We start from the raw sequence: 21,970 nt of genomic DNA on the forward strand, positions 1-21,970 counted from the left end.
CATATCAGGCTCAATAAGTACAAAAAAGACTGCAATCATATCATGCCTATTGAAAGTTATAAAACTTGAAGTCAGTATTATGAAAAAATTTGGACAGGACACAAATACATGGAGGATAAAGATCATCCTACTAAAGAATGAATGCATCAACCAAGAAATAAAAGAATAAGTTAAAAAGTGCACTGAAACAATGAAAAATGAAAATGCAATGATTCAAAACCTTTGGGAAGCAGAAAAAGAGGTCATAAAAGGGACATATATAGCAATGTATGCCTACATCAGGAAGCAAGAAAAATCTCAAATACACAACCAAACCCTAAACCTAAAGATGCTGGAAAAAGAACCACCAATGAAGCCTAAAGCCAGCGGAAGAAGGATATCATAAAGATGTGATCAGAAATAAATGATATAGGAATGAAACAACCTAGTAGCACCGATTAATGAAACCAAGAGATGGTTCCATGAAAAAATTAATAAAATTGATAATCTTCTAGCCAGACTTACCAAAAAGAAAAGAGAAAGGACCCTAGTAAATAAAATCACTAATGAGAGATGAGGAATCACAACCAACACTACAGAAATACAAACAATTATAAGAGCATATTATGGAAAATTATATGCCAAGAAATTGGGCAATTTGGAAGGCATGGGTACATCTCTAGAAACATATAAATACCAAAACTGAAAGAAGAAGAAATAGAAAACCCGAACAGGCCAATAACCAGGAAAGAAATTGTATCAATAATCAAAAATCTCCCAGCACACAAAAGCCTGGGGAAGATGGCTTTACAGGGGAATTCTACCAAATACTTAAAGAAGAGTTAATACCTATTCTTCTCCTGCTATTCCAGAAAACAGAAATGCAAGAAAAACTTTGGAACTCATTCTATAAGGGCAGCATTACCTTGATCCCCAAACCAAAGACACCACTAAAATGGAGAATTACAGATCACTATCTCTAGTGAACATGGGTGTAAACAATTCTCAACAATATAATAGCAAATTGAATCCAACAGGAGATTAAACAGATCATTCGCCACGATCAAATGGGATTTATTTCTGGGTTACAAGGGTGGTTCAATATTTATGAATCAATCAACATGATACACCACATTAATAAAAGAAAGGACAAGAACCATAAAATCCTCTCAATAGATGCAGAAAAAGCTTTTGATAAGGTACAGCATCCTTTCTCAATAGAAACTTTCAGCAAAGTAGGGATGTAGGGAATATGCCTCAATATCATAAAGGCCATATATGAACAACACAAGATAAAATCATCCTTACTGGGGAAAAACTGAGAACTTTCCCTCTAAGGTCAAGAGAAAGACAGGGATGTCCAATCTCACCACTATTGTTTAACATGGTACTGGAAGTCCTAGTGTCAATGATTAGACAACAAAAAGAAATAAAAGACTTCTGAACCAGCAGGGAAGAAGTCAGACACTCACTCTTTGCAGACAACAAGATACTCTGTGTAGAGAACCCATAAGACTCCATCAAAAAAATGGCTAGAATCGGTATATGAATTCAGCAAAGTCACAGAATACAAGATCAACATACAGAAATATGTTGCATTTCTATAAACTGATAATGAAGCAGCAGAAGTGTAAGTAAAAGAATCAATGCCATTTATAACTGCATCAAAACCATAGAATGCCTAAGAGCAACCCTAACCAAAGAGGTACAGTGTACTCTGAAAACCTTAAAACACTCCCAAAAGAAATTGAAGATAACATAAGGAAATGAAAAAAACATTACATGCTCATGGACTGGATAAACAAATATTGTTAAATTGCCTTTACTACCGAAAACAATCAACTCATTTAAGGCAATCCTTATGAAAGTATCAACAGTATTTTTCACAGAACTAAAACAATTAAAAATTTTTTTGGAACCACAAAAAGAGCCCAAATAGCCAAAGCAGTCTTGAAAAAAAAAAAACAAAAACAAAAATAAAAACAAAACAAAACAAAAAACAAAGCTATAGGCATCATGATTCTGGACTTCAAGCTATATTACAGAGCAGTAGTAATCAAGTTAGTATTGTACTGTCCCAAAAACGGACACATAGATCATTGGAACAGAATAGAGAACCCAGAAATGGATCTAAAACTATATGGTTAACTAATCTTCAACAAAGCAAGAAAGAATATCTAATGGAAACAAGACAGTGTCTTCAACAAAAGTTTTCAGGTAAACTGGATAGCAACAGAAGAATGAAACTGGACCATTTTCATGTAGCATACACAAAAAATAAATTCAAAATGGGTAGTAGCCCTAAATTTGAAACAGGAAACCGTCAAAATCCTGGAAGAGAACACAGGAAATGACTTTTTTGACATCAGCTATAGCAACTTCTGTATTTATTTATTTATTCATTCATTCATTCATTCATTCCAGAGAAAGAGAGAGAGAAAAAGAGAGAGAGATTGAGTAGGGAAAGGGACTGAGGGAGAGAGAGAATTCTCAATCAGACTAAGGAGTGGGGAGCCTGACATGGGGCTCAATCCCAAGGCTGTTAGATAATGATCTGAGCCAAAATCAAGAGTTGGCCACTTGACCATAGAGTTGAAGGTCCATTTCTGGGACAGTAAACAACAAGTGTTGGAGAGGATGTGGAGAAATGGGAACCCTCTTACACTCTTGCTGGGAATGCAAGTTGGTGCAGCCACTTTGGAAAACAGTGTGGAGATTCCTTAAGAAATTAAAAAGAGAGCTACCTTAGGACCCTGCAATTGCACTACTGGGTATTTACCCCAAAGATACAGATGTAGTGAAAAGAAGGGCCATATATACCTCAATGTTCATAGCAGCAATGGCCACAGTCACTAAACTATGGAAAGAACCAAGATGCCCTTCAACAGATGAATGGATAAGGAAGATATGGTTCATATATACAATGGAATATTATGTCTCTATCAGAAAGGATTAATACCCAACATTTGTATCAACATGGGCGAGACTGGGAGAGATTATGCTGAATGAAATAAGTCAAGCAGAGAGAGTCAGTGATCATATGGTTTCACTTACTTGTGGAGCATAAGAAATAACACAGAGGACTTGGGGAGATGGAGAGGAGAAATGAGTTGGGAGATATCAGAGGAAGAGACAAAGCATAAGAGACTGTGGACTCTGAGAAACAAGCTGAGAGTTTTGGATGGGGGGTTGGGTGAGCCTGGTGGTGGGTATTATGGAGGGCACATATTGCATGAAGCACTGGGTGTGGTGCATAAAAGAATGAATTTTGGAATACTGAAAAAAATAAATTAAATTAAATTAATAAAAATAATGAGAAATAAGATGTAACCATGGCTATAATAAACTGTAAGTAAAATTTAGGACATATTTTCAGAAATAAAAATATGCATGAAATGCACAACTTTCTAATAAAATATAAGATTTCCTAAGGGAAAAAAAAAAGAGTTGGCCACTTTACTGACTGAGGCATCTGGGCTCTCCATTGTCTGTAATATCTTCTTACTAGACACTGGAGGTAAGGAAACAAAAGCAAAAGTGAGGTATTGGGACCTCATCAAGAGAATAGCCTTAATATACATATATAATGGAATATTAGTTGAAAAAAAGAATGAAATCTTGCCATTTGCAATGATGTAGATGAACTAGACTAAGTCAGAGAAAGAAAAATAACATATGATTTCATTCATATGAGAATAGCCTTGTGCACAGGAAAGGAAGCAATCAACAAAACTAAAAGGCAAGTTTTAGAATGGGAAATGGTATTTGCAAATGACGTGCCTGATAAAGTGTTAATATCCAAAATCTGTAAAGAACTTATCAAACTCAACAACTCAAAAACAAAAGAAACCCAGTTAAGAAATGGGCAGAAAAGAAGACTGGACATTTTTCTCTAGAAGACATATAGATGGCTAACAGACACATGGAAAGATGTTCAACATCACTCAACATCACGGAAATAAAAATCAAACCTACAATGAGATATCACCTCACACCTGTCAGAATGGCTAAAATTAAAGATAAATGAAACAGAAGATGTTGGTGAGGATGTGGTTGATGGCAATGCGAACTTGTGCAGCCACTCTGGAGAACAGTATGGAGGTTTCTTAAAAAGTTAAAAATAGAACTGCCCTATGATCCAGCAATTTAACTATAAGGTATTTCCCCAAAGGATACCAATATACCAATTCTAAGGAATACATGTACCCTAATATTGACAGCAGTATCATCAATAATACCCAAATTGTGAGAAAAGCCCAAAATGATCATTGAGTCATTGAATGAAGAATAGAGAAAGAAAAGCTTAGATATTTCCACGCACACACACACGGAATATACATGTGGCATAATATTATTATATAGAATATAATATATGGAATGTATTATTATATGAAATATTATTATTCCATTATATATAGAATGTGGAATGAAATTATTATTCCATTATATATACATATATAATGGAATATTAGTTGAAAAAAAGAATGAAATCTTGCCATTTGCAATGATGTAGATGAACTAGACTAAGTCAGAGAAAGAAAAATAACATATGATTTCACTCATATATGGAATTTAAGAAACAAAACAAAGGGAGATGGGGGGAAACAAAAGAGAGAGGTAAACAATAAAAGAGACTCCTAACTATGAGAACAAAGTGAGGCTTGCTAGAGGGGAGATGGGCAGGGGATGGGCTACATGAGGGATGGGTATTAAGTAGGGCACTTCTGATAGCACTAGGTGTTGTATATAAGTGATGAATCACTAAATTCTACATCTGAAAATAATATTATACTATGTGTTAACCAACTGGAATTTAAATCAAAACTTTAAACTACAAAAGAAGAAAAAAAAAACCACAAACCAAGATAAAAAAAATACCCCCAAATAATAAAATAAGATAAAGGAGCTTATTTTTAGGATAAACACTGACATCAGGGGTTTACTTGTTACTTCGCACAATGAAAAAAGGGAAAAAAAAAAAAAGGAGCTTATTTTTAAAATTCAAAAAAATACCAATCAAATCCTGAACAGTTTTTCACAACCTGTGTTGTAAGCTAGCTAGGATACAATCTTATCAGTACATATGTATTAAGTGTGTGTGAACACCTCTGTAGTCTAGGCCTCCTTTTGTTCTTGTTCTTCTTTTAAAATAATGGTTCTTAAACTTTAGTTGACCTCAGAATCACATGGAGCTTTTGTGGAAACAAAGACTGATGGGTTCCATCTCTAAATTTCTTTCTTCAGTAGTTTATGTTGTTTGGTTGGGACCATACTAGATAACTACTCTTTAAAATGCAGTTTTTGCATATTGTCTATTCCTTACTTAAATAGCACTCTGAAAGTATTGTGAAGATTTCCACTGTCTTTTTTTTTTTTTCTAGAGACTGGTTTTTATTTAAAATTTATTGTAATGGGATCCATGAAAAAAAAAGAGGGAGGGAAGGGTAGAGAACATGCAGGGGACACAGGAACATGAGGACATGGCTAGGGCCACAGCTTTTGTCATGAGGAAGAAGGATGAAGAGAAAAGACCAGAGCTGGAGCTGGGGTGAAAGAAAGGTCGGGGACATGTGGCTGTATTCCCTCATCCCCAGGAAGCATGCCTAATCCCTGGATCTCCCTCTGTTTACCCTGGAACCCTAGAGTTCTATCTCTGGCCCTGCCTCTGGCTCTAGTGGTTCATTCTTTGGCTCCCCTTGTCTTGTTTTCCTCTGATAGGTCAACAGTTAGGGCTTGACCCCAAACAACATCACCTTATGAACATGCTATAACATTGCCTTCACTGCTTCTGTCCCTTCTCCAACCTCAGCTTTTCCCCTCTCTGAAAGGAGGGGGCGGGGAGCACCAGCTCCCCAGGAAGGGGCAGCAGTTAGTAGTGGGACTTGTGCAAGGAAGAGAGCAAGGACCATCAAGGAGAAGTCTCACAGATCCTTAGAAGGGAAGGACAGGGTTTACAGAGAGGAGAAGGGGTGAAGGCAATGGCTTCTCCTGTCCTCTAGGACTTTTATACTTCTCTCTGTTTGGGCAGCTGAATGCAGGTTTCAAGGGAACATATGCTTCAAAAAATGAAGTATTGTGCATGATTCTATAGTTTTTTCCTTGAAAACATGATTAACAATGATGATAGCCAATTAAGAGCCCACTGTCTCAAAGGTTAATGACAAGGCTATCCGTTCATTAGAAAATGTAATGTCATGCTGGGTCAACTTTTGAGTCATCTTTCTCAAATTAATTTTATATATAAGATAATACACATCTTGGAACATGTAATGATACCTCTTCATAAAAGTTACCTTTTAAGACAGAGTTATTTGAGTTCAATAGCTAACAATTGCATCATACTTCAGTCTCTTTCTCAGATTAAGAATAAGTCACTAATGTACAGGTAAAGTTTATATTGCTCAGGGTTGTCCAGAATACTGAACCAATAAGATATACCAATCTATAAGTTATACATATATATACATATATACATAAGTTATACATATATATATATGTATAACTTATAGATTGGTATATCTTATTGGTATATATATATAGGTATATATACCTATATATATATGTATAACTTATAGATTGTATAAATACTTATAGATTATATATATACATATATGTATATATATACATTTCTATATATTATATATATAGAAATATGAATATATTTCTATATAAATATATATGACATTTTATATAAGATGTTGGCTCATGTGAACATGGAGCCTGAGAAGTTCCATGATCTATTGTCTGCAAGGTTTGAGACCCAGGAAAGATGATGTTGTAGTTCTAAAATGGGAGAATAGGGGAATGAATGAAAGGTATAAATTCCATCCATTAAGTCTGAAGGAAGGACTGAGGATCAAGAGCATCGAGGGCAGGAGACTATCAATGTCACAGATCAACCAGTCAGGCAGAGTGAATTCACCTTCCTCTGGCTTTTTGTTCCATTCAGGCTTTCAGTGGATTAGGATGATGCTCACCAGCATCAGGTAGAACCCTCTACTTACTCAAGTCAACTGACATAATACCAATTTCTTCTGGATACACCCTCACACATACAACAAGAATTAATATTTAACCAGTTATCTAGACATGTTGTGCACTAGTCCAATTGGCATATACAATGAACCATCACAAATCCACCCACTGTGGTGAAAGACCAGGTGCACTACTCAACATTCTGCCCACTGGGAGGAATTTTTCTCACTATCATCCTTCAGGGATGTTTCAGAGCATGGCAGTAGTGCTACAATTGTCCACTTTTGAAAGGTGTCTACATATCTTGCAGAATTATCAGTAAGCCAGGCCTGGGTCATCTCTCCCTCTGTCTACTGATTATAGTGAACCCTCCATGAGCCCATAACTATTGCTCAAATAGCAAAGCCAGTCTAACAGGCATGGGGGACATGGGCATTTGGACCACTTCTTCATGTAACTTACTGATACCTTCAGGGACTGCTCAGGCTACATCATGTGTATATCACATCCATTTGATGATGCTGTGGCCATGTACTCTGAAATTTATGTCTTGGTGGGTAATACAATACACAGATCATGAAAGGCAGCTCTGGTTTCATGGGAAATTGCTGGCCCGTGGTTGAGCATTCAATCTCTACCAAAGCTTAGTAGCATACCAATAGCTCTTTATCAAATGAAAAGTAGTTGTCCACAGTGATGGCAGAGCTTAACATGAAATTTAGCATCTGTGCTATGATTTACCCACAGATAGCAGCCCAAGACTCCATACAGCATTCCCTTGCAGGGAATTCCCTTGCATACAGCATTCCCATACAGCTATTGCCAATTGGACCATCACTGTTTTTGGTGGATCAGGTAACCCAAGTGCCAGCGCAACTTGCATAGCAGCCCACACCTTTTGCAAGTCCTCCTTTTCTGAATCATACTCAAAAATAGTGCAAAATTATCTTATGGTTTCATTAATATGTAGAATATAAGGAATAGTGCAGAGGACCATGGGGTAGGGGAGGGAATCTGAATGGGAGGAAATCAGAGAGAGAGAGACAAACCATGAGAGACTGCAGACTCAGGAAAACAAATTCAGGGTTGTGGAGGGGAGGAGAGAGATGGTAACTGGGTGATGGGCATTAAGGAGGGCACCTGATCTGATGAGCACTGGGTGTTATACGCAACTGAATCAATGAAAACTACATCAAAGACTAATGATGTACCATATGTTGGGTAAATGATCTTAATAATAATAATAAAAAAAAACCCTAGCAGCTTTTCTGTACATCTAGTAAATGTGTTCTAATAATACACTCAAATAAAGATGCTGTTGCCTCCAAAATCCACAGTTCCACTATGTGTTGTACCTCTTTGGTCACAGAAGGGCTAGATGCAACAATTTATCTTTTACTTAGAAGATATATCTCCAGGGGAGCCTGGGTGGCTCAGTGGGTTAAAGCCTCTGCCTTCAGCTCAGGTCATGATCCTAGGGTCCAAGGATCAAACCCTGCATCGGGCTCTCTGCTTAGCGGGGAGCCTGCTTCCCCCTCCTTCTCTCTGCCTGCCTCTCTCTGCCTACTTGTGATCTCTGTCTGTCAAATAAATAAATAGAATCTTTAAAAAAAAGAATATATATCTCCACATGACATATCCACTGGACCTCTAGAAATGTCACTGAGATAAATAGGCCCTGAATTTTGATGGATTTATTTCTGAACCTCTAGTATGAAAATGTCTACCAGAGAGTCTACAGTAATTATTACTTCTTACTCATTAGGTCCAATCAGCATAAGACACTCGTGTCTTATGGGAATGAAAGAAGATCAAGATCCTTGAGAAAATATTTACTAAGCATATACCTGATGAGAACTTTGTACCCAGACTATACGAAGAATTCTCAAAACTGAATAATATGTATATAACTGAATTTTAAAAAGGGAAATACTTGAACAGGTACTTCGGGAAACAATACATATAGACATCAAATAGGGCACAAAAATATTTTCAATAAAATTGATCAATGGGGATATGCAATAAAGACCATAGTGAAATATCATGACCTACTTATAAAAATGACAAAAAATGAGACTACTACTCATACTGGAAGCAGCATTAGAGCTACTCTTCTGTTCAGTTTTGACAATGATTTTTCTTTTATCTGTGTTTTTTATTTCTTCTCTTTTTGGTTTTCATGAACAAATTCTAAGGACACAAGCTAAATGATTAATGAGTACCAAAATATAGATACTTTGATTTCCCCAGCTTCCTATCAAGTCACATTTGGAGTTTAAGCAATTTTCCTTCTCTTCACATATCAAATGAAAATGTTACTATTTCTACATAGTAATACTTTGACATTAAAAATAATGTCATTATTTCCTGAATGAGCTTTCATTGCCACTTCTCTTTTATTGATGAAAGACAAAGATGAACACCTTACCACTATGTTCAAAATATCTCAGTAATTTTTAAAATTTGGGAAACAGTGCAGAGATTCCTTAAGAAATTAAAAAGAGAGTTATCTTATGATCCTGCAATTGCACTACTGGGTATTTATACCAAATATACAGATGTAGTGAAAAGAAGGGCCATCTGTACCCCAATGTTCATAGCAGCAATGGTCACAGTTGCCAAACTATGGAAAGAACCATGATGCCCCTCAACAGACAAATGGATAAGGAAGATGTGGTCCATATAAACTATGAAGAATTATGACTCCATCAGAAAGGATGAATACCCAACATTTGTATCAGTGTGGACAGGACTGGAAGAGATTATGCTGAGTGAAATAAGTCAAGCAGAGAGAGTCAGTTATCATATGGTTTCACTTATTTGTGGAGCATAAAGAATAACACAGGACATGGGGAGATGGAGAGGAGAAGAGAGTTGGGGAAAATTGGAGGAGAAGACAAAGCATGAGAGACTGTGGACTCTCAGAAACAAACTGAGCGTTTTGGAGGGGAGGGGAGTGGAAGGCTGGGTGAGCCTGGTGCTGAGTATTATGGAGGGTACATATTGCATGGAGCATTGGGTGTGGTGAATAAACAATGAATTCTGGAACACTGAAAAGAAATTTAAAAAGTAAATAAAATTTAAAAAAAAGAAACGGGTAAAGAACGAAGTGCCCCAGGTGATCCCATCTATGCTGGTCTTTCTTGCCCCATCTGATTCCTCTTGCTTCCTTTTTGCATGTCAGCTACATTTACCTGTTTTTGTTGTTGTGGCTGATGTTTCTGCAGTTTTCTGTCTCTGAGATTATCTAGACCCTCTAATGCTGGGAGGCTCTGGGATGACAAATTTTCATAAGCATCACCTTGTTAGACACAAAATTTCTCAGCCTCACTCTTGACCGATTGAAGTGGAATCTGCATTTTCAGAAAACAACAACAACAGAGTATTCACCTACATTACAGTTTGAGAAGCACTCATATATGCCACCTCCCCTGTGGTCCTTTGTTTTGTTTTCCTTTTCTTCTCCTCTGCCCTATGCCTAACAAAGATTTTCATGTGTTTTCATATTAAAATGGAAAGTTCATTGTAGGTCTGGAATGTGGCCTGCAGTTTGTATGAGGGTTGACAACTGAATTTAAATTTAAATCATGAAGACAATCAAGGACTTTGGTCTCATTAAATTGGAATATGATTGATTAGCTCAGAAGATCATACTAATCAAAGAAATAAGAACATCAAAATTTTTAGATAAATTGAAGTTTACACAAACCTGTCAGAAGTGTCATCTGTGCTGGAAAATAGCATAAAGTAGTTTCAATTGTTAGCATTAGTACTGTATATAGTGACTTGATGTTAATGATTTCAGAATCCATAATGCCCAGTGGGACACTTGGACTTCTCACACATGTTCAGATTTACAACGCCCAGAGGAACAGCTTAGTTTTGTCCTAAAGGGAACCTGTGGGAGCTATTAGGGGATTTTCAGCTCTTCATGCCTTCCTCTTCTGGCAAAAGCACACAGTTGTACAATTGGTTGACTCTTGTGTTTGAAGAAAACTGATATAAACAACATTTTCCTGAACTTGGCAAACGAAGCATCCAAAATGAATAAGTGTTGTTACTTGTGTTTTGTCATTCCAGTGTTACTATATTTTTTCTACTTTAGAAAGTGTAACTCTCCAAAGGATCTCCACATTTTGTTATAAGATATGGGTAAGAGAGAAATAGTATCTACAACATTCACTCTTTGTATAAAAATTCAAAATACTGTATAATTTGTAATAACTTTAGATCAACTTACTAGATGCCAAAAATGGCATGCAAAAAATGTAAAACTTTTAATTATCTGTATATCTTATTTTCAGGACTAAATCTGGATAAGCAAAATACCTGTAAAACTGAAATTTTCACCTTAACTTAATTTATTACCTTTCTAAGATATCTATAATGACTTTATAAATTTTAGTGAACTAGAATGTTAAACTATTTAAGATGAATTTTAATATCAGGTCGTGTGTCCTACATAACAAGTCTTTCTGACTATGCTGACTAGATGATCTATCCTTTTTAATTAATCACATTCTGTGATTTAACTTTTAAGGTAAGTCATATACATATTAATTCCTCTAGCCTCTCTCCCACTTCTAGCAACAATTTCATTGAGTATTTTAAAAACATATTAGTAAGAAATTTATAGAAAAATGTGCCTCCAATACTCTTTACACCATATGGTTTAATACATACATCACAGAAATTAAATCTGAGATTTTGAACTGCATTTAAGAGAATCCATTCTAAACAAAAATACAATTAACCACTGGAATTTTGTTAGTGGTTATTTGTGTCACCTGTACTAAGTTCCAGAGTTTAACTCAATTTTATTCTGCTGAAAAAACTGGTGGAGAACTAGTACTCCAAGTGAAACCAGAAAGCAGCAGGTGACTGGCTGCTTAAACCTACATCAAGTCCTGTCACACTAGATATGATGGGGATAGGAAACTAAGTTTCTGGCTCTTTTGACTTCTAGAGTGGTAGACTTTGGTTAAACCCATACTTGTGTGGCAAAGAGAATCAGTTCCCAGCTATCCGAAAAACACATGTATCTATTGTACAACCTCTTTAATGTCTTTTCTCAAGTTTCTTTCTTTGCCCTTCTTCTGTTTACCTTATCTACTCTCCAGTGGATAGGTCACCTGTAAGTATGCCTTCAGCTACCAAAATGACTCCCAAGTCATTGTTTCTACTAAGCTTCAGTAGGCTCATACTACTAAGCTCTCTCACCTAGATGTCCAGAGGGCTCTTTCTCCACAAATAAGGCATTTGATTTCTCAATCTCAACTTCTCAATCTCAACATCTACCCAGTCTCCATGTATCTCTTCTCTCCTTCACATCTAGCATGATGACTACCTTCTGATTTATTTTTATCTCTTTGTTCTCCTCATCCTTTCCAATATTACATTACACATAAACTAAGAAATTTATATACACTTGAATCAACTAGAAGGGATTTGTAAAATGCAGATTATTAGACTTCATTCTTTACCTTCTGAGTCAATGTCTAGAGTAATACCTCACAATCTATATTTTGTATAAGAAGTTCCCCCAAAATTCTGTTGTGTAATCTGGTTTGAGAATCACTGAACCATATTAAAAACTCATTAAGTAGTACTCCTGACTCTAGTTTCCCCTCCCTACAGCATATTCTCTTCACTACAAGATATTTAATTTGAAAATTATTGTGAGGCACTTAAATGGTTCAGTCAGTGTCTGACTCTTGGTTTCTGCTCCGTTCATGATATTAGAGTTGAGAGATCAAACCCCACATCCAACTGTGTGCTCAACACAAAGTCTGCATGAGATTCTTTCCCTCTCCTTTTTTCTTTCCCCCTCCTCACGTGCCCTCTCTCTCTCTCTTTTTCTCTAAAATAAATAAAATGTTTAAAAAAAAATTATCTATGGTGGGACGCCTGGGTGGCTCAGTGGGTTAAGCCACTGTCTTCGGCTCAGGTCATGATCCCAGGGTCCTGGGACCGAGCCCCAAATCAGGCTCTCTGCTCAGCAGGGAGCCTGCTTCCTCCTCTCTCTCTGCCTGCCTCTCTGCCTGCTTGTCATCTCTCTCTGTCAAATAAATAAATAAAATCTTTAAAAAAAATTATCTGTGGTGCTTCTGATTGTCTTAAAAGTTTTTGGTGTATGCCTATTGCCTGAGGAATAAATTTCAACATTCTTCACATGTCATTCAATTCATTTTGTCACAAAATTCTTTTCCCTTCTTTTCCCCTCAATCATGTGTCAGAATTATCTAAGACACTCAGTTTTCCCCATAAATTCTCTAACACACACAGGTATCCCCATAAATTTAGTAATTTAATAAAAATATTTGAAATGTCTTTCTTTTCTTCTGAATCTGTTAATTCCTTTTCCTTTTTTGAACTGAAATAATTTCATTTTCTATTACCTCAGTTCCCCAAATAGTTTTCATATTTTATAGTAGCAGTAAATAAAAGTAAGAGCATTCTGATTAGTCTATGGCTTTATTTCAACTACTTTCTTCCTCTTTTCTTTCTATATAATCCTAGTGAATGCTATTTTATACTTACTGCATTTCATTTCAGGGGTCATCCTGTAACAAGATGGATACTGAAAATGGAACATTGGTGACAAAGTTTATTCTCACAGGATTCACATATCAACGACAGTGGCAAATCCCCCTCTTCCTGGTGTTCTTGGTGGTATACCTCATCACCATTGTTGGAAACCTTGGGCTAACTGCTCTCATAATCAATGACCCTCACCTTCATATCCCCATGTACTTACTCCTTGGGAGTTTAGCTTTTATGGATGCTTGGATATCATCCACCGTGACCCCAAAGATGCTGGTCAACTTCCTAGCTAAGAGTAAGATGATCTCTCTCTCTGAATGCATGATACAGTTTTTTTCCTTTGCATTCGGTGGAACAACAGAATGTTTTCTCTTGGCAACAATGGCATATGATCGCTATGTAGCCATATGCAAACCGTTACTTTATCCAGTGATTATGACCTATAGACTTTGTACCTCGCTGTTAGTCTCATCATTTGTAGGTGGCTTTGTTCATTCTGTAATTCATATAGGTTTTTTATTCAGATTAACCTTTTGTAATTCTAACATATTATATCACTTTTACTGTGACATCATGCCATTGTTTAAGATTTCCTGTACTGACCCTTCACTTAATGTTCTGATGGTTTTTATTTTCTCTGGGTCAATACAGGTATTTACCATTCTGATTGTTCTGGTCTCTTATATACTTATTCTCTTTACAATCTTAAGAAAGAAGTCTCTGAAAGGCATTAAAAAAGCCTTTTCCACCTGTGGAGCTCATCTTTTATCTGTGTCTTTATATTATGGCCCTCTTCTCTTCAGATATGTTTGTCCTGGATCTGCACAATCAGATGATCAAGATATGATGGACTCTCTATTTTATACTGTCATAATTCCTTTGTTAAATCCAATGATCTATAGCCTGAGAAATAAAAAAGTCATAGATTCACTAAGAAAAATGTTAAAGAGAAATGTTTAGATCTTACACTATTATCTGTTCTCTTTTTCATTTAAAGCATCACAAATTATGCAGGTTATATGTGTTCCGTTTGGTAAGTGTGCAGACTTTCCAATTATAATTGCCCTAGGGTTTAATGATTTATTACATGTGTTCATATCATACTAGAATCATTGAAGCATAAAACAAATAAAAATATTTTATATGCTTACATATTCTTCCTTGTAGTTTTATAAAATCATTCAGTACTATAGGTTGCACTTCCTCTGAACAGGAATTGATTATGATGTCTTTGATAATTATATAGCCATATAGCCTGGAGGGAGGGCCATGCACATTTGGCCATACACATTGGCCATACACACCAGAGGAGGCAGATTTATGGTTGAATCAACAACAACAAATCCCAAGAATTCTGCTAGCCATTTAAAGGTCTCTCATTCCACTTTATTTGGGGCATAGTAAATTTTACTTCATCTGGTTATTCAATAATTCTCAAAGCACTAAGGGAAGTAAAAAGAAATGGGGGAGCCATGAGGAAAATATAAGAAGGGAGTTAAAACAGTGAGGGTCCATCCAAATTTTAAGAGAGAGTCTTAGTCCAGTGTCTATGAGAAATGAAATGGAGCCAGGCAGGGGGGAAGGGGAATGTTGTCTCTCATTGTCTATGATGCCTTCTACATGCCCTTTCTAGCTGTGTTTGGATGTTGTAGGGTAATCTGTAAAGGTACACTAATTCAGAAAGCTAAGAAAGGAGACTACAGAATTTTAAGGGGGATGGTCAGGGAGAAAAAAAGAGAAGAAGCAGAAGAGAAAGCAAATGGTCAATCTTTCTTTCTTTCTTTTTTTCTTTTCTTTTTTTTTTTTTTAAAGAATGAAGCTAGTAAGACATATCAGTAATATATAATTTTTTAATGTGTTGTTGATGTGTGGGCTTCAAAAGCATGTTTCCAAAATTCTAATAATGTTAAGATAATATGATGTCAGAGCGCCTAGTGGGTGTCTGGGAAAGACATGAAAATGAGCAAGATTTTGGATGTTCTCTGTTCTAAGAATTTTTAATTTTAATTTTTTTTGTTCTAAGAATTTTTAAATGTTAACTTTCTTCTACTCCATACTCTAAATATAATGAATAAACCATTTTCAAGTCCAATCCTGTACTTCCTTTCTCAACATGGAAAATCCACACACTTTTCTAAAAACTGATACTCCTGAAGCCTTGGCCCTGATTCTGTGTTTTGTAAAACTTTAGTTACTTATCCTTTACATCCTGATACTATTCCTTCCATAACATAGTCACCTTGTTATTCTTAAAAAAATTCTGACTAAATCACATCTATTTTCAATAATTTTTAATGGGTTATCATTGCTACCAGATTATGTGCAAGTACAGTATATCTAGCTCTCCATATATACACATGTATGTTTGTGTTCATGTGTATGTCTAGATTTATATATTTATTATACATTTTATATATTTATTTAGATACATAGATTTTATATATATTACATGTATATTTTTCCATATATATCTATCCATTCATTCCTTCTGTCTATATTTATCTTCATCACTCTGGTTTGCCATCTTGGTGTTATTTGAGGTCCTTTCAAATAAAACCTTAGTTAACTCTGAAGTCGCTTCTTCCAAAATTCTCCTAATTCTCCTTGTTTTATACCCCAAATGAGTTTGCAGAAAGCTTTCGAATACTTTCTACTCTTTCCAATACATGCTTTTGCTAATACAGGTCTCTTTCACAGAGAAAGGAACTTTCTTCAAGGTCTATTCTAATATTACAGCTTTCCTGATTATCTTGAAGAGGATAGTAACGCTCACTTGAAACACTTAGTTTTTGTGTTTGAAACATTTAGCAGCTTATTCTTGTTAGGTCACACTTGACTTTGTATAATACTTATTTCTGGGCTACAGGCTTTTCAAGATTATTATTATGAATTCAATGTCCTAGTCCCTATTTTTCCCAGTGCTTGGGATGATGGCGTACACACATGAGGTCCTAAATAAGTATTTGTAAAATATTTGTAAAAGTGATCTGAATCTGAGAGCCCAAATGAACAGAATACAGTAAGAGTACATCACTCATTTTCAATATGGCAACGAGCCCCAGGAGATTACCAGCCCTGGGATGGTTGCTGCAGCCTAGCTCACCTTCTTGCTTCTTTAATGACAGTTACATATGTCATACACTTAAGGTGAATTATTTCTGTTCTTATTGCTAGGATTGGCTTCTGGGCTTCAATTAGTTGTTTGGTTTAAACAGTTATTTGTTTAAAATATGTTTTAAAATAGATAAGCATTCAAAAATTGTAACTATTCTATAGTCTGGAAGTCCACATCACAAGATTAGAGCAGATCATCTGCTCCTGAGGGATATCACCAAGCTCTAGGAAGGGGAGGAGTAGATCACAACAAAGCCGTTTTTATGCTTTTCTCCCAGAAAAATCCATATTGTTGCTATGTCTATAGTTTTTAAAATTTTCGTTGCTGTATAATATTCTCAGTGTACTGACAGCTTCCTTTAATTGTCTTGATTTTTACTTATTCATTCATTATTACAACCCAAGGACTGGATTGATAATGCAACAATTAGTATCTCCTGCCATCATAACAGTCCAGTTCCCTAAGTGGTATTTTCCTTGAATGAGAAGGTTCACATCAAGCTGAGTATAGGAGTGTGGTATGTTACCTGAAAAGTCTTAGGTTAGGTTTTATGAGTATAGGTCAGAAAATTGGGGGCCTCTCAGAAGCTCATACCTCCTCTGCAACCTCTTGTGCATGTCTGGTCTATAGATTCCTCTGCTCTAATTTGACCATCAGTGCAATACCAACTACTTTATGCCTTTCAGAAATCCATCAAAGTTCCTAGTCCACTGATGTGATCCCATTCTCTCTTATAGATATTTCTATCTTTGTACTTTACTTTTACTGCTTCAGTGACATGTGGGAAAAAGATAAAATATACATCTGTGCAAAATACACAGTTTGGACAAGATATTCTGCTGATTCCTTTAAAAAGAAACTATAAAATTACATTTGTATTATTTAATGATTATTGAAGTATAAAATATAATATCACATTGCTAAGTTTACCCAGTTGTCTGGAACACTGATGATGTTGACTAAACCATCTCATGAAACTACCAACAATATACATGAAATTCTCTTCATTATGCAGATGTATTCATTTTCTTAACCTGGGGATTTAAAAGAACTCATAATCCCTCTCATTTTATATACATGAATGTACCTATCTATTTTTTTCTTATCATTTTCTAATACCTTATACCCTTCAGAAGATTTCTGACAGAATCTCTAAAATTGTATTAAAAAAAAACAAAGGAATTTAAATTTAGATTTACACAAAGAAGCACCAATCAAAACTGGAATTGTATTACTTAAGTTTGGTTTGTTGACAGACTATGGCACAATCTCACTGAGTGCATTTAGGTATGTGTTAAAATCTCTCTGTTCTAGGCTTCTTTTTAGTTTTTTTAAAAAGAAAGTTCTCAAACTTTGGCTTAGAGTCAACTAGAATAGAAAGCTTCTTAAAACACAGATTGACAGACACTACCAAGAGTTTTTGATTCAGCAATGTTTATTAGAATCCCTGCTTTGGACTAAGTCTTGAATATTCCCTAAATTCATATGTTGTAGTCCTAACCCATAATGCACTGGTACTTGGAGTGGGGCCTTGGGAGGTATTAAGTTATGTCATCATAAGGAACCTTATGGAAACTTCACAATGTGAATAGTGTCCTCGTAAGAAGAGGAAGAGAGAGGACAGCCCTCTCCCTCTACTTGAGTACTCACCTAGGAAAAGTCATGTAAGCACACTGAGAAGGCAGCTGTCTATAAGCCAAGAACCAAGATCTCACCATGTGACACCTTAATCTTGAATTTCCCATCCTCCAGCACTGTAAGAAATAAAAATCTGTTGTTTAAGTTACCCAGTGTGTGGTATTTTTATAGCCACCAACCAGGCTGAGACAACCACTGTTTTAAAATAATCAGTGAAGCAAAACTCTAATAATAAGATATTTAGGGACCAGTCAAAATGGAGTATGTATACACCTTCTATTTCTTATTTAAATACCCCTATACAAATATTCTAAAAGTTTCCACTCTCTGTCTACTACTTTCCTTTCTGTTTTGGGTAGGTAGATGTAGATTTCAATAGGACATCTATTACAAAGGATGAAGATGTTTGGATCTTTTTATAACTTTTTCTTAGGAAGCATGATACACAGTGATAGTATCAAACATAACACGATTGCTTCACTTCAACAAGGATAATAGGAGGGAAATCTGTTTATTAGAAAAGAAATTATAAGGTTGGATCTACATTTGTGCCATCCCTCCCCCAAAAATTCATATTTAAGATTTTCCACAGCTGCAATAATATGATTTTTATCTCTTTTGAGGAGATAACCCTCTTATTTGACAGCAATAACTGGCAACCTTATGACATCCTGTATTTTTCAAGGACAAGAAATTCATTAAATGTATAGTCAGGGTTAAAGAAATTTCAAAATGTCTGAGGTTATAAGATTCAAGCAAAAACTAATAACCAACTATACACTGTAAACAGGAAAACTAATTGAAATATACACACTCAAGGAAAGTACAAAAGGATGGGAAATAAGCATGTCATGCAAATATTAGGAAAGAATATCAGTATCAACCAATTTGATATTATTGACGTTATTGAACACTTCTCCCAACAGCAGCAGAATGCATAGTATTTTAAAACACACACAATTAACATCTATCAAGATAGAATCAATTATTGAGTTGGATATGTTACTTACATGTGCTTTTTGTTTGTTTGAAATATTCCATTGCATTCCACTCTCCTTTGAAATAAATTAAATTGGAGAGATATTTTAAAACATGGAAGGACATTTTAATTTTTAATGCTAATTCTTTATCAAGAAAGAATCTCAAACTCATTATCTTCAGTGAAGAAAAAGTTACTGACAAATTAAAACCAGACAATTTATGCTTCCCAAAAGAATTTGCCTTTTATAGAAGATCAATGCTCCAAAACAAAGGAGCAAAGTTTTTATACTGTTGGTTTCTTTCTTTCTTTTCTTGTCCTTTTTCCCCCTTTCTTTCCTTCTCTTTCTTTTGTTCCTTCCCCCCTTCTTTTCTTTCCTCTTTTTACTTCTCTATAGGGAGTCATTAAAAAACTTAACAGTGTTTTTTAAATTGAAGTTCCCTGCCCCCCCCCCCTAAGAAATGCAGAGGGCCACAAGCAGTGCCTCATTCCCATGTGTCTGGAGCATTGGAAGCTTGACCACCCTACATTCTCCTACAAATGGACCTTAGGAGCTTCTTTGAAGGTTCTAACAGAGAAGCACTGCTATTTGTATGCCCTTGAACAATCCTCCTCTAGCTGGGAAGTTCATCCTCTTTGACCCAGCATGCAGCTTCAGGAGAAATGCTCATGAAGCAGTGAGGGAGGAAGGGGGACACCCAGATAACCAGACAGATCAGCTAAATCAACCCTGAAAATCAATGGGGTGACAGATGTCACAGCCAGATCATTCTCAGCCAAGTCTTTTTTTTTTTTTTAATTGAGGTATAATTAACAATGTCCTATTAGTTTTCAGCAACTTTATGTAGACTCATTGATAACTAGTATTTTCTAAATGGATTAGATTCTTCCAATTTGACAAATTCATGTAACATCTGGAAAAGAAAGTAAGGCAGATGCCCGCTTTCATTCACAGTGCATGTAAGCAGGCTCAAGATGACATGAGCAGGACAGAAGATATCCTCCATATTTCATTGTCTAGTAATCAACTTTGTGGGAATGGGAAGGTGGGGTTGTAGTCACAGTGCTAGTAGTGGTAGTAGCAGTTTCCTGAACTCTAGAGGCAGCAATAGAGCTGTGACCTTGAAAATGAAGACCAATAGTCAAATCCTGGCTTTTGATCCTCCAGCCCTTCCAGTGATTGTTTTTCTTTAATATTTGACTTTTGGGCAGCACATAGGTGGCTCAGTCATTAAGCACCTGCATTTGACTCAGGTCATGAGCCTAGGGTCCTGGAATTGAGCCCTTCATTGGGCTCCCTGCTTGGCTGGAAGCCTGTTTCTCTCCTCTCACTCCCCTTGCTTGTGTTCCCTCTCTCACTGTCCTTCTCTCTGTCAAATAAATAAATATAAATCTTTTTAAAAATCTGATTTTTTTAAAGCCCGCTTTATTAGGGTACAATTTACATAGAGTAAAATTCACTCTTTTTTCCCTCTTTAATGTCCCTTACCCAGTTACTCCATCTCCCAAAACCTCTCCCTTCCAGCAACCCTGTTTGTTTCCTATGATTAAAAGAATTTTATATATTGTCTTCCCTGATTTCATTCTGTTTTATTTTTTCCTCTCTTCCCCTATGATCTTCTTTTTTGTTTCTTAAATTCTGCATATCAGTGATCACATATGATAATTGTCTTTCTCTGATGGACTTATTTTGCTTAGCATAATATCTTCTAGTTCCTCCCATGTCATTGCAAAAGGCAAGATTTCAGTTTTCTTGATGGCTGTGTAGTATTCATATATATATATATATATATATATATATATATATATATACATATATATCACATCTTCTTTATCCATTCATCTGTCAATGGACATCTAGGGTCTTTGCATAATTTGGCTATTGTGAACATTGCTGCTATAAACATTGGGAGGAAGGCGCCCCTTTGTATCATAGTACCTAATTGAGGACACCTAATTCCCTACTTCTCCCACTATTTGGATAAAGGTTTCTGTTTTTTGCATCAAAACATCAGAGTCTCTTAGAACACATTTCTGTAACTTTAAAATAACTAAATAACTATCTTGATTCAACAAAATAGAGAAATACATGAAAAAGAACAGAGTATTTCATAGTGATAAAAAAAATTGCAGTAAAAGGACAAGCTCCCTATTATTTAAGCACAAATAAGAGCACCAGTGGACTAGGATATAATTTATACTGTTGGAAGAAGGTAGTCATCAAATACCCCTGTTGAACTGAAACTAACACCATCACTTAACTACCACAGCCTCCAGAAAACCGTCAGCCAATCAATAAATTATAGATGCTTAAAATTGATTTGTATCCTATAAATTTTTAAGAAGTTTATAAAATAATCAAAAGATAACTAGATTTAGAATCTGAATACCTAGAAACAATTAGGTGCATGATTTGGGGAAATTATAAACAACCTATCCCATCTGCTAATGAGGAAAACAGCAGTATCCTTCCAGAACTGTTGTAAGGCTTAAAGGAAATAATACATGAAAAAAATGTAGTTTTTTTTTAAAGATTTTATTTATTTGACAGAGAGATAACAAGAGAGAGAATACAAGCAGGGGAAGTGGAAGAGGGGGAAGCAGTCTCCCTGCTGAAGAGACAGCCCTATGTGAGGCCCAATCCTGGACCCTGAGATCATGACCTCAGCCTAAGGCAGAGGCTTAACGACTGAGCCAACCAGGTGGCCCAAGAAAATGCTTTTTAAACAGAAAAATACTCC

General features: G+C 35.8%; 1 protein-coding gene across 1 annotated transcript; it reads left to right on the forward strand.

Annotated features, from left to right (window-relative positions):
* Positions 1–9,259: 9,259 nt before the first annotated feature.
* LOC101677933 (olfactory receptor 5H2-like) lies at positions 9,260–14,457 on the forward strand. The gene is made up of 2 exons (XM_004772993.1): positions 9,260–9,268; positions 13,528–14,457. Exon 2 carries the CDS (start codon positions 13,528–13,530, stop codon positions 14,455–14,457), a length of 930 nt encoding a protein of 309 aa, XP_004773050.1. The 5' UTR covers positions 9,260–9,268.
* Positions 14,458–21,970: the final 7,513 nt, after the last annotated feature.

Source organism: Mustela putorius, unplaced genomic scaffold (assembly GCF_011764305.1).
Source record: "Mustela putorius furo isolate JIRA1106 unplaced genomic scaffold, ASM1176430v1.1 tig00003834_pilon_pilon_pilon, whole genome shotgun sequence".
NCBI lineage: Eukaryota > Metazoa > Chordata > Mammalia > Carnivora > Mustelidae > Mustela > Mustela putorius.